Genomic DNA, 14332 nt, shown 5'->3' on the forward strand with positions numbered 1-14332 from the left:
CATGACACTTTAAAAATTGAGAGTATCTAGTCCAGGTAGAAGATAAAGTAGCTCTCTTTCTCTGGAAGATAGCATTTTTAAAATTGTTATGCATGCTTATTTGTAAATCCCCTGCTTCTAAAGTGTCATAGATATAATTCTGTATTCCCACAGCTCATTAACTTTGTGGAATATTATGTAGCAGTTAAAAAGAATTAGATGAACCAACGGACATAGCCCTGATGGTACACTGGTTAAATGCTTGGCTGCAAACTTAAAGGTTGGCAGTTCAAACCCACCTAGTAACTCCATGGACAAAAGGCCCGATGACTGCTTCTGTAAATATTACAGCCGAGAAAACCCTTTGGGGCAGTTCTGTTCTGTCACATAGCGGTCTCTATGAGTTGAAAATCAACTCGACGACACCCCACAACAGCTGACATAGAGGGCTTCCAGAGTAAATTATTGAGTGGAAACAAAAGGCAAGTTGCAGAAAACTTTACATAGTACGATATTTTTCTATTTAAAAAGCCAGAGAAGACACCAACTGCCTGTTTGCTCTGGGTGCATCTATGTGTATGTAAGTGCATAAACCAAGGTCTGGAGAGAGACACATCAACTGTGTACTCTCTGGGTCGGGGACAAAAAATGTGGGTGGTGACTGCCTGCCTGGCGATAGCAGCTTTGGCTTCTTAGATCCTGACAGGTGAAGACTGGAATGCTGTGATGTATGACGGCATTATGGCGTATGGGGGCCCGTCCTCTTCAGGGATGGTCGTCTGCATCTACTTCATCATCCTCTTCATTTGCGGTAACTGTATCCTTCAACTCGCCAGGGCTTTGTTGTTTTGTTTTTCTCTCTCTGAATTTCCCTGTGGTGGTGGTGGTAGCAGTTGTGCTGGGGACGTGGACGCCCTTACCTTGTTAGCTCAACACCTGCTTTTTCTTCATTACTGCTACGGGGACAGTGTGGTGTAAGCAGAGCTCTAGTTAGGTTTTGAGGGATGAAAGCTGGCTAAGTGAGAGCAAGTCAGGGGAAGGGCAGAGAAAGCTTATGTGCTGGGTGAGCATCCAACTCAGTGTCCAGTCTCCTGTGTGGGCCTCAAGGGATGGCTTAAGGCAAAACTAAATGACTTGTTCTCCATATCATCATCTCAGGAGGTTAGGGCTACATCTATGTCTTCTTAAGACCCTTCATAGCTGATGGGCACCATCTTTGGTGGCGTAACCTGAGCTGCCTTGAGCCTGTTTTTGCTTCAATGATCTGTATGTCTTTTGGGGTCAAGTGCCCACTGGCTAGCTGCTATACCATGCTGGGTAACTTTTCTGTGACTCCTTTTCCCTGCCCAGAGACTCCCTCTGATTCTAGACTTCTGAAATCTGTTTCAGATCTCTGCTTGCCCTGATCCAGACCTTTCATTACCCTGTAACCTTCAGTTGTATCTGTTTTATATCTTAGTTTGCCATGTCTAGCACAAGACCAGGCATACAGAGGCCCTCAATAAATTTTTGGTGAATGAGTAATTGTACAAACATAAATACCACCTCTTGATCTTCATCCTTTCACTTTAAAGAGTCCTAATTTGGATTCTCCAAAAGAGTCCCAGTGATGGCGTAGTGGTTAAGTGCTACAGCTGCTAACCAAAAGGTCAGCAGTTTGAATCCTCCAGACGCTCCTCGTAGAAATTCTATGGGGCGGTTCTACTCTGTCCTATAGGGTGGCTATGAGTTGGGATCAACTTGACGACAGTGGGTTTGGTTTTGTTTTTTTTTAAAAGTCCCACATTTCTGTAGGTGTTTTCCCCCTTAATCTTCTTTTACTTGTTAATGAATTTTCTTTGGTGTGGAAACCATAGTGCAAACCCGCCCTGATTTTCTTCAAGGACAGTGCAGTGTGCTAAAGATATTCTTTGGAAACTCCCATCTCAACACATGTAAATCCTATAATTCTGTCTTAGTTGTCTAGTGTTGTTATAACAGAAATACCACAAGTGGATGGCTTTAACAAAGAGAAATTAGACGTTTATTCGTTCACAGTTTAGGAGGCTAGAAGTTTGAATTCAGGGTGGCAACTCCAGGGGAAGGCTTTCTCTGTCCATCAACTCTGGGGGAAGGTCCTTGTCGTCAACCTTCCCCAGTCAAGGAACTTCTCAGCGGAGGGACCCTGGGTCCAAAGGACATGCTATTCTCCTGGTTCCTGTCTCTCTGCTGGCTTTTCTCTTTTATATCGCAAAAGAGATTGACTTAAGATAAAACCCAGTCTTGTAGATTGAGTCCTGCCTCATTAACATAACTGCCTCTAATCCTGTCTCATTAACATCACAGAGGCAGGATTTGCAACACATAGAAAAATCACATCAATTGACAAAATGGTGGACAACCACACAATACTGGGAATGATGGCCTAGCCAAGTTGACGCATATTTTGGGGGACACAGTTCAATCCATGACAGCGTCATTTGGCTCAGCTCTAGTGCTTGCTCCTCCAGGAAGCCGCCTCTGTGCTGTCTCCTGCCCAGCAATGAGCTCTCCCCACACTGAGTTCCCATCAGACTTTACCCAAAAACCTCTCAGCGCACGTAGGTTCTGCCCTGTATTGGCGTTTGGGGTGGGTGCTTCTCTGTCCCCCTAACTAGATGATAAGTGTCTTGAGTCAGGAATCTTCTCTTTTTCACGTCACTCATGGCTTACAGTACAGGATCATGCACATAGTTGGCCCCTAGTAATGTTTGCTAATTGAATGATTTAAGTATTTTCTTTTTCTGCTTTCCCCATGATTAACTCTTTTGACCAAGCAACATACTGGACTTAAGTCTGCAGAGAAGTATTCCCTGGCTGCTCTATCCTGTTACGTGTTGTGTTTTCTTTGTAGCACCTATCACCATCTGAAATGTTTAGTTGTTAATGTTCTGTTTCCATCAACTTGGATGAGCACTCCTTGGGCGCTGGGACTCCAGTCCTCCGTGTTTCCTCCTGTCTCTCCAGCAGAACCTGGCCCATCAGAAGGGCTTGGTAGATCTCTTTGAATGAATTCCAGAGCACAGCATTGTTTAGGAGAATCTGCATGGTGTCTCTAAATGCAGATGATGGGTATTTGTTCATCTTGGAAACCATCTGTTGCAAGCTTAAAAGATTTTCCTGTAGTTTATTACTATTCGGAAGAGTTTAATGTCATTGTAAGGCTAGAGATAACATTATCTCTTCATTGATGGGAATACTCAGTAAAGTTCCAGCCCTAGTTTCTATCTAAGTCACAATTACCACATGTCCATCCAGCAGAGCCTCATGTTACCAGCCCGCTTCCCAGCCCAGGGCAGATTGCTTCCCTAGGCTCATTGCAGCTTCATTAAAAAAATAGTGTATCAAAGGCATTTCAAAAGTCTAAATATAATTCTCTCACATTTTTATCCTCTTTAAAGACTTGAATAGATTAGTCAAGCATGACATCCACTCTCAGCTGTCTCATCAGTCTGTTGTTCAGTTATGTTTGTTTATGCATTCAGCAACTCCTCCTGAGACTTCAGAGTGCACAGGTCTTGTGCAACAGTGGTGCACCTCTCCTGTCTCGGGGCCCCTGGGCTCCCGGCGGTCTTGCTTGCAGGTGGCACTGGAGCCTTTTGAGAGAAGCCTTAGAGAAAGGGACCATCTTGACTTACTGCCCTCTGATCCCTGCAGTTCTCAAAAGGGTACTTAACTGCTGCTGAGTCAGAAGCAGGCTTCTTTTGATTTGAACACCTTGCTCAGGATACTTTTTTAAACATTCAAGGGAACCAAGCATACAACTTTATAGTAAGAGCTAAAGACCTGAAAATCAGCTGTTCAATCACCTAACTTTTTACTGTTTGGACAAATCAAATTCAACCACCATAGTCAAAGATTTAGCCCCAGTGGGAATACTCAAAAGAAGAGTCTAAGCATCATCTGGCAGTAAGTCAAGCATATTATAGTCAGTAGCCGACTCTGAAGGGCACTTCCAACAAGCAAGTCTCAGGCTGTCTTGTGCAATGGGATCATCGTTTAAATAATGTACAGCCTTTGAGGAGTCTATTTTGAAAGAAAAGGGGCCATGGTGGCAGTGGTTAAGCACTCGGCCGCTAACTGAAAGGTCAGTGGTACGAACCTACCAGCTGCTCTGCAGGAGAAAGATGTGGCATTCTGTTTCGATAAAGGTTTACAGCCTTGGAAACCCTGTAGGGCAGTTCTGTTCTGTCCTCTAGGGTCGCTATGAGTCGGAATCAACTCAACAGCAATGGGTTTTGGTCTTATACACCTTGTTTATGTTATAGATAGCTAACTGAAAGGTTGGTGGTTCAAAACCATCAGCAGCTCTTCAGGAGAAAGATGTGGCGGCGTGCTTCCGTGAGATTTACACCTCTGAAATGCTATGGGGTCACTATGAGTTGGGATTGATTTGATGGCAGTAGGTCAACAATGTATATCATAGCTATACACACATGTATGAATGTAAATACATACACACATAAAGGCAAATGTAGGTTTTCATGGGCTTTAGTGAATCTTAATTTTGCTTCTTTACAGACTGTCTTCTACAGGTTTCTAGTTTTCTTGACAAAAACTGTTTCTCATAGCTCTGACTCTGTGGTTTTACCAAGAGAATAGAACTAGGGACAGTCACCTGCTACTGGCACCTCACAGAATGTATGTAGAGGGATTGGCATTGTTGGCCATAATGCAAAATTTGAGAGAATTATATTTAGACTATCAAAACTCATTTGATACACTATTTTTTAAATGGAGCGGCAATGGGCCTAGGGGAGCAATCAGCCCTGGGCTGGGAAGCATTTGAAAATGTGTTGTACCCTTAAAATTTTCAAATTAGATATTCTGTTGAATGTCTTCTTGGCCATCGCCGTGGACAATTTGGCTGACGCTGAAAGTTTGAACACTGCTCAGAAAGAGGAAGCAGAAGAAAAAGAGCGGAAAAAGATTGCCAGGTAACCCCATTTTCACCTCAGGTGTTTGCTGATGGGCTGTACTTGGCAGCTCCCTCAGGGAGCCCAGCCACAGGTAAGGCCTGGTGTTTTTGGCGGAGTTGCTCTTACTCCTTAATAGCTCAGTCCCCATGTTGGTGTTTTGCGGTGATTGTGTGGACCACGTTGGGCAGACGGAAAAGGATGGATGGAAGCCAGACCCTTGGCTCTCATTCCCTCAGAGCTGAGAGCAGGAGCACACATCACCACGCCTAAAGAAATGCTGCAGTTAATTTGGCATCATAAAATAAATGATGCATTCAGTGCTGATTAGCTCTTGGGGGAGAGTTCTAATAAGATGGTCTGTGTAGTGAATCCAGCACGTGGAGATTAACAGGAAGCTCTGAGTTCGGGTCATGCTGTGTTCTTACTGTTAATGTTGTTTTCAATTAAGTTCTGTCCTTCACCGGGGCACTGTTGACTCAGAATCTTGATTAGTATTTTTATACATAGCAATATGGTTCTTTGGTTCCTTGTGTTCTTTTCTCTGTAGAAAAGAGAGCCTGGAAAATAAAAAGAACAACAAACCAGAAGTCAACCAGATGGCCAACAGTGACAACAAGGTATTTATTCTGAAATACTTCTCTCCCTTTTGATTCTCAGTGATTCAGTCCAGTGGGTATCTCCATAAATGCTTCATTTGGACCATGAACATGTCTTATGTGATGCCTTGTTATGAGCATATGAAACACCACATAGACAAGTCCTGGAGGATTATGGTTGAATTTATGCAGTCAGCTGGTTGTTGAACCAACATTTTGCCAGAAAAACAGTATGATTAATACTTGACTGATCTGATGACTTATTTTTGCTTATTGGAATTGTGTGGTCAGGATGATGTTAGCATCTTCCAGTACAAATTAAAATCAGGGATTATTAATAGATGTCTGTTCCCAGGGGTAGTCTCAGAATCAGGTGGTCTGGGTGCCCTCAGGACTATACTGAGGAACTGTATCCCACGAAGGACAGCTCTAGATTTTTCATTCATTTGTTCACTGAGTCAGCAGCTGCTGTAAGTCAGGCACTGGGAATTCAGGAATGTACAAGACTGACGAGGTCCCTGCCTTCATGGAGCTTTTAGTCTCATAGGGAGACAGGAAACTAAAAAGCAGTTATTGTGTGGTGTGTGTGACAAGTGCTGAGACAGGAAAAGGACCGGGTGCTTCTTGGGGTGGGTTAACCTGACTGAGTAGGGGTTATACCAGTTTTCCTCATCTGTCCTCTTCCCCTAGACCTTCTGTCTTAAGCAGAATCACCATCTTGGGGACATCTGCCTGTCCCTTCACACGTGCACACAGACACACACTTTGGAGGGAACTTTTCTGCCCTGTGCTGAATGACGGATTTGATTCTTCACTTTGCGTCTCTGACGTGCATTGATTCAGAGCCTCCCCTTCCCTCAAGACACCTCTTTCACCCTAGGTTACAATTGATGACTACCGAGAAGAGGATGAGGACAAGGACCCCTACCCACCTTGTGATGTGCCAGGTATGGTAGTGGAGACCAGAGATGGCTATCAGCTCGCGAATGATGTGGCTTTACCACGACACTGTGATCAGCTGCTGTGTCTGAGGCTGGCTAGCCAAGCTGGGTACACACTGGGCAGCTGAGGTGACTGAGGTCATGGATCCAGTCCCCCAGGGGACCAGCTAACTCCATTTTTCCCTCCGTCACAGGCAGCATATGTAACACACGTTCCAGGTGATGAGGAGAGAAAGTGTGAGTAGATTAGGGCAAGCCTAACCTCTGCTGGGAAAAGTCGGCAGGAGGCAGCCGAGAGTTTAGGAGGTTCTTAGTCAGCTGGCACTTTCACTGAGTTGGCTGATTTAGGTGGGACTGGGGAGTCTGGGGAACTGATCATAAGTGACCTTGAAGTCCCATACAAAGTTTTTCAGGCAAAACTGAGCAAGAGGGCTACTGGGGAAATAGCCAGCTCTGGGAGGATGGCAGTGAGACTCCCACTGCTGCCACCTTTTATCTGTGGTCACATCTTAAACCAGTTGGTAGCCTCATTCCCACAACTAAGCACACACCAGATGGGGACACTTCTCAGCCCCCTGTGCACACTCAGTTCATGTTCTGAGGAACCAGGACGGCTTTGATTAATGTATACTGGTAAATACTGTTAAAGTTTAAGCTGAATTTTAATGTCAAATTGAGAAAAATAATCCCATATGCGATCATTGTTTATTTTATGCCTATTAAAAAAATGTTTCATTTAAAGTAGGGGAAGAGGAAGAGGAGGAGGAAGAGGATGAACCCGAGGTCCCTGCTGGTCCCCGTCCTCGCAGAATCTCAGAGTTAAACATGAAGGAGAAAATCATTCCCATCCCTGAAGGAAGCGCTTTCTTCATTCTTAGCAAGACCAACCCGTAAATACACCCTTTTCAGCCCCATCACTGGCGCATCTCACCGTGACCCTACGTAGTTGCTTAAGGGTGGCTGGGGCTGACATTGAGGGAAAGCAGCTCTCTCAGCCCCTTCAGAACCTGAGCATCTCTGGTGCCCCTCAAGTCAGCTTCTGGCACCATCTCTGGTGCCCCCCAGCCCTCTCCTGCTCCAGTCTTGCCTTTCCCCTCTGTTCATCTCTTCCTAGCCTTCTCTTTCCTGGACAAAGGGGCTGAGGTGTGACAGGGTTCTGGGAGGAGCAAGATTCCCCTCCTCGCTTAACCCCCACACTGGTGAAAGCAGTGGTGAAATGCTTTGTGCTCATCAAGATGTTCTAGCTGGAGCCCACTGCTCTGGTGGTCCGTGTGTTGTCACCTGTGAAACGCTTTCCATTCCATAAGACCCTGTTCTAATGAGTGAATCTTCCGCTCAGATGCTTTGTGGATGAGAATTTTGTGACCAAGTTCTGCACAGCATCTTCCTCCTGAGACCCAGTTGGTTGATTGTTTTTTCCCTATTGAGTTTTCTAACAATAAAGTAATATTGCTCAATAATGTTTTATAAAAAAAAAAACGTTTTATAGGTTGTAGCTATTCGAGTTAGCTCTATGACACTCTGCTTGAAATAGCATTTTTCATACTAAAATGATGAGGTGTTCACCAGGAACATGGTAGTTATTCATAAATACTGTAAGAGGGAGAAGTTTATTTACTAGCTGGTTTCTAGGTTTTAAATCATCTGGGATAAAGTGAAATGCCAGAGGGAATATATGGCTCCTGGGAAGGTGTCTAGAATTGCAGAAGTAGTTCTTGTCAGAGAGAAGAGCTTTGTATATTCACAGGCCCTAGGGAGGGAGACCCAGGTGCGGGAAGCAGGGCATGCCGGAGCCTTTAGAGACTTGAAGATTTGATGGTAGTTTTTCACAGCTCATCACTGCTAAGAATTTGGGTATCCCTTTAAAATAGGTTATTAAACCGATGTTGCTGACACCTGTAGCTCACCGTGTAATCTGTATGTTAAAGGAATGGACTAATTTTCCTCTAAAGCTGTGAGCACTCCTGCCCTCATTGCCTCAGAAGGGTTCCCCAGGCTTGGCTGCTAATTAGCTGGCAAGCATCCCGGGGGTCCATCTCAGCATTAAGCAGCCCTGAAACGGAGGATTTCAAGTGAGGAGTCATCTTCATATCAAGTTGACTCCGAGTTCTTTTTTTTTGGTTTGTGGTAAATATATATGTAACACATATTTTGCCATTTCCGCATTCTTCGCGTGAACAGTTCAGTAGTTCAGTGACGTTAGTTATGTTTATCATGTTGTTCCACCATTGATTCCAGTTTTGAAGATGAAAAAACATTTTCAAAGAAAAGCCTACGTGTATTCTATAGATAATAACAGTCTATAAATTCTAAAGTCAGGTGTTGAGGTTAGGGATCGTCTAGCACTAACTCCCCTGCAGGACACCAGGGGCCATAGCAATTCGGGTGGCACACAGAGCCCTCACTGGATGTTGGGGTCTGTGGTGCTGGGCACACACACTGCCCTCCCTTGCCTTCTGGGGCCGAGGACTCTGTGAGGATTCTAGGACACAGTGCAGTAAGATCCTTGCATGTTAGTAAATGACATTGTAACTTTCACTTAACTTTCTAAGGAGTACTTTCTGGAGGTCAACTCCAAAATAAAAAATAAAATAACATTTATGACAAAATGTCCACATAACATGAGATTTCACCAAATCTTACTTATTGCAGATCATATATTAACAAAGCCAGACCACAGTACAAGCAAGGAAATGGTCTCATTCTTTGTGAACCGTTGAGATGAGGTCTAACCTTGCTCTCCTTTCTAGAAGTAGGAAAAATAAGTGGTTGGGCTTCATATTATAGTGGAAAAAACATTAGAGTCAGACAGAACTGGATTGGAAATCTTCCCATGGTCCTTAGTAGTTGTGTCACCTTGAAAGTTTTTTCACCTCCTTAAGCCTCAGTTTTCCCATCTTTAGGAGGGTGGTATCCCCACTTTTAAGGCCTAAATGGTCTCTGAGGAAACCTCAGCAGAGAGCCATTTGTACCACCTACTCCCAGGAGCTATGTCTTTGGGTTTCATAGGGCTGATGGTCAGGTTGTTCAGGTTTGCACGGGTAGCATAGCAGACAGCTCTCATCTGCCTTGATCTTTCACCACAGAGTGGCCACATAGCCTTAAGGGTCCCCAGAGGCTGGAGTTGCTTGCCGGTCTGCTCGGACCCTGTCTGGGACTGTGTCCAGTCCATGCAATGGCTTTTCCCCTGCAGGATCCGCGTGGGCTGCCACAAGCTCATCAACCACCACATCTTCACTAACCTTATCCTGGTCTTCATCATGCTGAGCAGCGCTGCCCTCGCGGCCGAGGACCCCATCCGCAGCCACTCCTTCCGGAACACTGTAAGCTGTAAGGGGACAGGTGGGCGGGGTGGGGGGCTCTCTCTGGGATCTGTGCTGGCCTTCACCTAAGCAGAGACTGTCATCAGGATAGGACCTTGAGAGGCCCATGAAGCTGAAACCTACAGTAGGCATCTCGTTCACCTCAAGACATTCTGTGTTTGAGTCTGTAAGTGCCAGGGAGGTTTCATTTCATCTGCATGAATCTTTATGGAATTATTTATTTTAAACTTTGTTTTAAATACTCTGTGGTAATTTCTGGTATACTCAGGGCCCCTGCTTCTCTTCTTCTTTACCCTGAGTTGCCAATATTTTGGCCCTTCTTTCCCCTCCCCAGTCAAATTCATACCTAGGTTTATTTTGAGATTTCTTCCCCGTGGAAGCATACAGCAGGGAGAGAAAGTAAAATTGAACCAGGTATGTCACGTGCCCAGGAACTCTTATTGAGGAGTGGCGGGGGCTTAAAGGACAAAAGGTTATTAATAAAGCACTTTCAGCTCCATTACTGAGGAGAGAATAGGATGTTGAGTTGAGTGGTTCCATGGAGAGGAAGAACTGTAGGTTGTGATGGGACAAGAGGTGGTAGAGGCTTATTATTATTGTTATTTAGTTTTATAATTTAGGAATAGTGCCCTTTTACTGCATCCATGTTGGAAAGAAACTTGTATGCACATTAGTTCTTGCTTAAGCAGTCCCGTCTTAGTAGTTGAGCGATAAAGTACTGAGAGAAATCCAAAGGAGAGACAGCTTCAGAAGGCCTGTTGACTCTCTGGGCTAGATATTATAGTGCAACTTCAGGTTATTATGGAGAAAACCTCCATAATCAGATCTTTAGAGATTTGAGGGTTAAAACAAACGATTAGACCAGAGCCCCCAGGATTTCTGTCTTGAGATCGAAGCCTCGTGTCTGTGTTTCCAGCGCTCTTGATTTGGAAGCCTGGCAAATCTAATCTATCTGACTGAGAAAACACGCACTCTGACATAAAGAAGATTAAAAGAACTTCCCCCTGAGGTGGCTTGTTAGTATAGATATGAAGATGAAGGCCCCTGAGCCTTAGACTGTACTTCACAGATTAGGACTTTTGATAGAGGCTCCAGAGGCCATCTCTGAACATTCAGATGGAATGGAGAGCTCTGCGTCCTGGAGTCGCATCCTGAAAATGAGACACAAAGGGGAAAAACTGTTAGGGGAAAGATATCCTTAAGTGACAGCCTGGGTCAGGAGCTAATGTAGACCACACATTGACAAGGAGTTAATTTACATTGGGACCTTGTGGTCTTAATATTTTTATTATAGTAACTTCTTAGTGAGTTGATATCCCTGCTACTTTTCCCCAAGAATGTTGTTGTTCCTTTTGAATAGATGCACATGTGTGTACACGTATTGTTTTTAAAGCACGGTACTGTTGGGGTTTTTTTTTTAACGTTGGTGCATTCTTAGTGTAAAAGAGAATGAAACTGAGGGGGAAGAACTACTTAAATCTAAGAACCATGACTCCCAGGCATCAGGTTGTTGACTTGTAGGTAGTAGTGTTTTTCTCGGCTGCCCAAGTGCTTTAACAGTGATAGCCTTGCTGTGACCCAGGAGGGAATAGGAGGAAATGGCAGGATCCTGACCATGTACTGGAAAATACCTTCCATTGCCTGGCCAGGAACACAAATACCCAGAAGTGCTCAAACAAAACTTATAAACCCAAAAGCAGAAACCTTTGGGAAAATGAATACCCTCTGAAGAGAACTTCCTTTGAGGAAAGCTGGGCTTTGAAGCAGAGGTCCTTACCTTACTGTAAAAGAAGCAGTAAAGGACTACCCTGAGGCGGATCACATACTTAAAACAGGGGGCCCTGTGGTTCTAGAGTGGCATTTGGGAGTCGTAGCTCCTCACTCAGCAATGCCTATAACTGGCTGTGCTGCATGAGCAGGTGCCCCCCTGCCTTGTCCCCACAGCTTACATCTGTTCAATGAAAGGAGTTGGCTTGGGTGGTCTCCGTGGTTCCTTCCTGCTTTGATCTCTTCAGCTGTCTCAGAACCTTAGAGCAAGAAACCATGGAGCATACTTGTCATGAAGATAAGCAGCTAAGATGGTTTCTCTAATTGACAGAGCCTTGGCTACCATTTTTGTGGTTGACAATGTTGTGCTCAGCAGTTCCCTGATAGCAGCCTTATGTGAGCGGTCAGACTTCTGGCTGATGGCCCACTTGCTGCTCCTCATGGCTCTGAGGAGGATCAGGGACCCTAGAAGGGTTAACAGGCCTCAGTTGGTGGGATAGTAGATAGTATCTTCAGAAATGCTCTGAGAGTAGCCTGGACTGATTATTCAAATGCCATGTCAGCCTGTTCTCCAAGTGGGCCCAGTGAGGTAAAAACCTGTGTCTGGGAAGAGCTGTGTTAGATGGCAGAGCAACGAGCAGAAGGAAGGTGGTAAGTACAGCTTTGCCTTGCAGACCTAGCCAGCCCAGCACATGGGTGGGGGGAGAGCATTTACTCCTCAATTACATGGAACTGAGGGGACACGTGGAAACTTCTGGCTCAGCTTGATGCCACTAGCATCTTTATTTACATCTCTCCACCAATCTGAATCTCATCTGGAAGGCAGCGTACTTCATTCAGCCAAAGATGCAGTTACAAACCCAAAATATGTTTTAGTCTCTCATTTATGTGGTGCCACAAGGAATTTGTAGATATAGTGTTCTGAGGAGAAAAGATTATTAATAAAGTACTTTCAGAAATGAGCCTCTGTCTGTCCAAGACATGAGCCTGGGAAGTGAGCGTGGGTGGCTAAAGGAGGTAGGGATTCCAAAATGTTCTTTTTTGGTCAAAAAGAGGAGCTATGGTTGGATCAGCGTGGGGCATTTATAAGCATCTCTGCACTTAACTCCAGGGTGGCAGGGTTTTCCTGGGCGAACGGGTCTCTGACTGCTCGTGGGGGTCTGTGCATGTGCCTGTAGCTGTCAAGGCTTATCCAGATGCCTTTTTCTCATTTCCACATGTTGTGCCTTGCAGATACTGGGTTACTTTGACTATGCTTTCACAGCCATCTTTACTGTTGAAATCCTGTTGAAGGTAATGGATTTTTCTTTGATCCTCACATTTTCTAAAGCAGCTCTAGTAGTAATAGTTGCAATTCTTTGTTTACCTTCCAGATGCTAGGTTATGCAGATTATGTCTTCACTGGTACTTTTGCATTTGAGATCATTTTGAAGGTAACAGGCTACACAGCAGTGTGTCTAAGGGACTCCTCCTGTGTGTGATACACAGGAACGAAGCTTGAAGTGCTTTTGACTTTTTATTTTTTTATGTCTCCTGTGATTAAGATAAACTTTTCCTTAACCAAAGGATTTTTTTCTGTAACTATTCCAGCTAATTTTTGCTGTTTCTTTTTAACTTTTGAATGCATGTAGGAGCTGATTTTGCTTCATGAAACTGATTGGCAATTATATTTTGCTCCTTTTAAAAAATGTATATATGTATATATATGTATCCTTTGACATTTGTCAGTGGGTAATTGATACATCACTATGTGTGAACTTCTGCCCACCCTTCCTTGTGTCAGTCTGCCAGAGGCAAGGCATTCACCCTGTGAAGGGAGCTATACCTTTTCTCCTTTTCTCTGCCTGAATTCTGTTTTCAGTGGTCTAAAATAGTGACACGCTGTTTTCTTGCAACAGGATTTACAAGATAACTTGAGTCTTTGTGTTAAGATATTTGATATCTTTTTTTGATGGATGGGCTTACATTTACACAACAGAAACAGTAGAGGTGTAGCTAGAGTAATGAGCGCCCAGGGGAGTCTCTAAATTTGCCACCTCCTTGTTGAGGGGGGTGATTAGCCAGGGGCCCTTGTCTGGAGCCCCCTTGGACTTGCACTTGAGGATCAAATGCCACCCCCTAACTCCCACCTTGGAAACCCTGGTGGCGTAGTGGTTAAGCGCTACAGCTGCTAACCAAATGGTCTGCAGTTCGAATCCGCCAGGTGCTCCTTGGAAACTCTGGGGGGCAGTTCTACTCTGTCCTATAGGGTCACTATAAGTCAGAATGGACTCGATGGCACTGGGCACTGGGTAACCCCCACCTTGATGCACCTCTGAAAAAGAGTAACTTTTGTACCCAAAAAATACCCATTGCCGCCAAGTCAATTCTGACTCGTAGTAGAACTGCCCCATAGGGTTTCCACGGTGCGCCTGGTGGATTTGAACTGCCAACCTTTTGGTTAGCAGCCTGAGCTCTTAACCACTACGCCACCAGGGTTTCCAACTTCTGGACAGGGAGACCTAAATGTACTGCCTATGCATGAGCTGACAGTTGCCATTTGCTGCATGTAGTGTGTGTCCTGATTGTGAAGGCTCCTCTACAGGGGAGCTCATTTCCTATGTGCTTAGCGGTCTGGAAACAAGAGCTGAGGACTTGGACCCTCCTGAGACTTGCTGAGCACCATGAGGCGTGAGCCTTTGCAGTCCTGTGAGAACATGGCCTGTGAGAGCAATCGCAGCTCCTAGCAGAGACATGAGCTGCAGAATTTACACTTCTCACCATGATTTTCTTTAAACCACTTTGGTTTT

General features: G+C 44.7%; 1 protein-coding gene across 11 annotated transcripts in view; it reads left to right on the forward strand.

Moving 5' to 3' along the window:
• CACNA1D (calcium voltage-gated channel subunit alpha1 D) overlaps positions 1–14332 on the forward strand; it is a 386495-nt gene that overhangs the window by 302953 nt on the left and 69210 nt on the right. For all 11 annotated transcript variants that reach the window (XM_049862927.1, XM_049862928.1, XM_049862930.1 and 8 more), the window contains 7 exons: positions 676–796; positions 4820–4934; positions 5464–5533; positions 6393–6459; positions 7196–7343; positions 9647–9776; positions 12777–12836. In XM_049862927.1, the coding sequence (XP_049718884.1) occupies positions 676–796; positions 4820–4934; positions 5464–5533; positions 6393–6459; positions 7196–7343; positions 9647–9776; positions 12777–12836 (711 nt within the window). The remainder of the gene's footprint in view (positions 1–675; positions 797–4819; positions 4935–5463; positions 5534–6392; positions 6460–7195; positions 7344–9646; positions 9777–12776; positions 12837–14332) is intronic.

The sequence above is a fragment of the Elephas maximus genome, chromosome 20 (genome assembly GCF_024166365.1).
Source record: "Elephas maximus indicus isolate mEleMax1 chromosome 20, mEleMax1 primary haplotype, whole genome shotgun sequence".
Lineage (NCBI taxonomy): Eukaryota > Metazoa > Chordata > Mammalia > Proboscidea > Elephantidae > Elephas > Elephas maximus.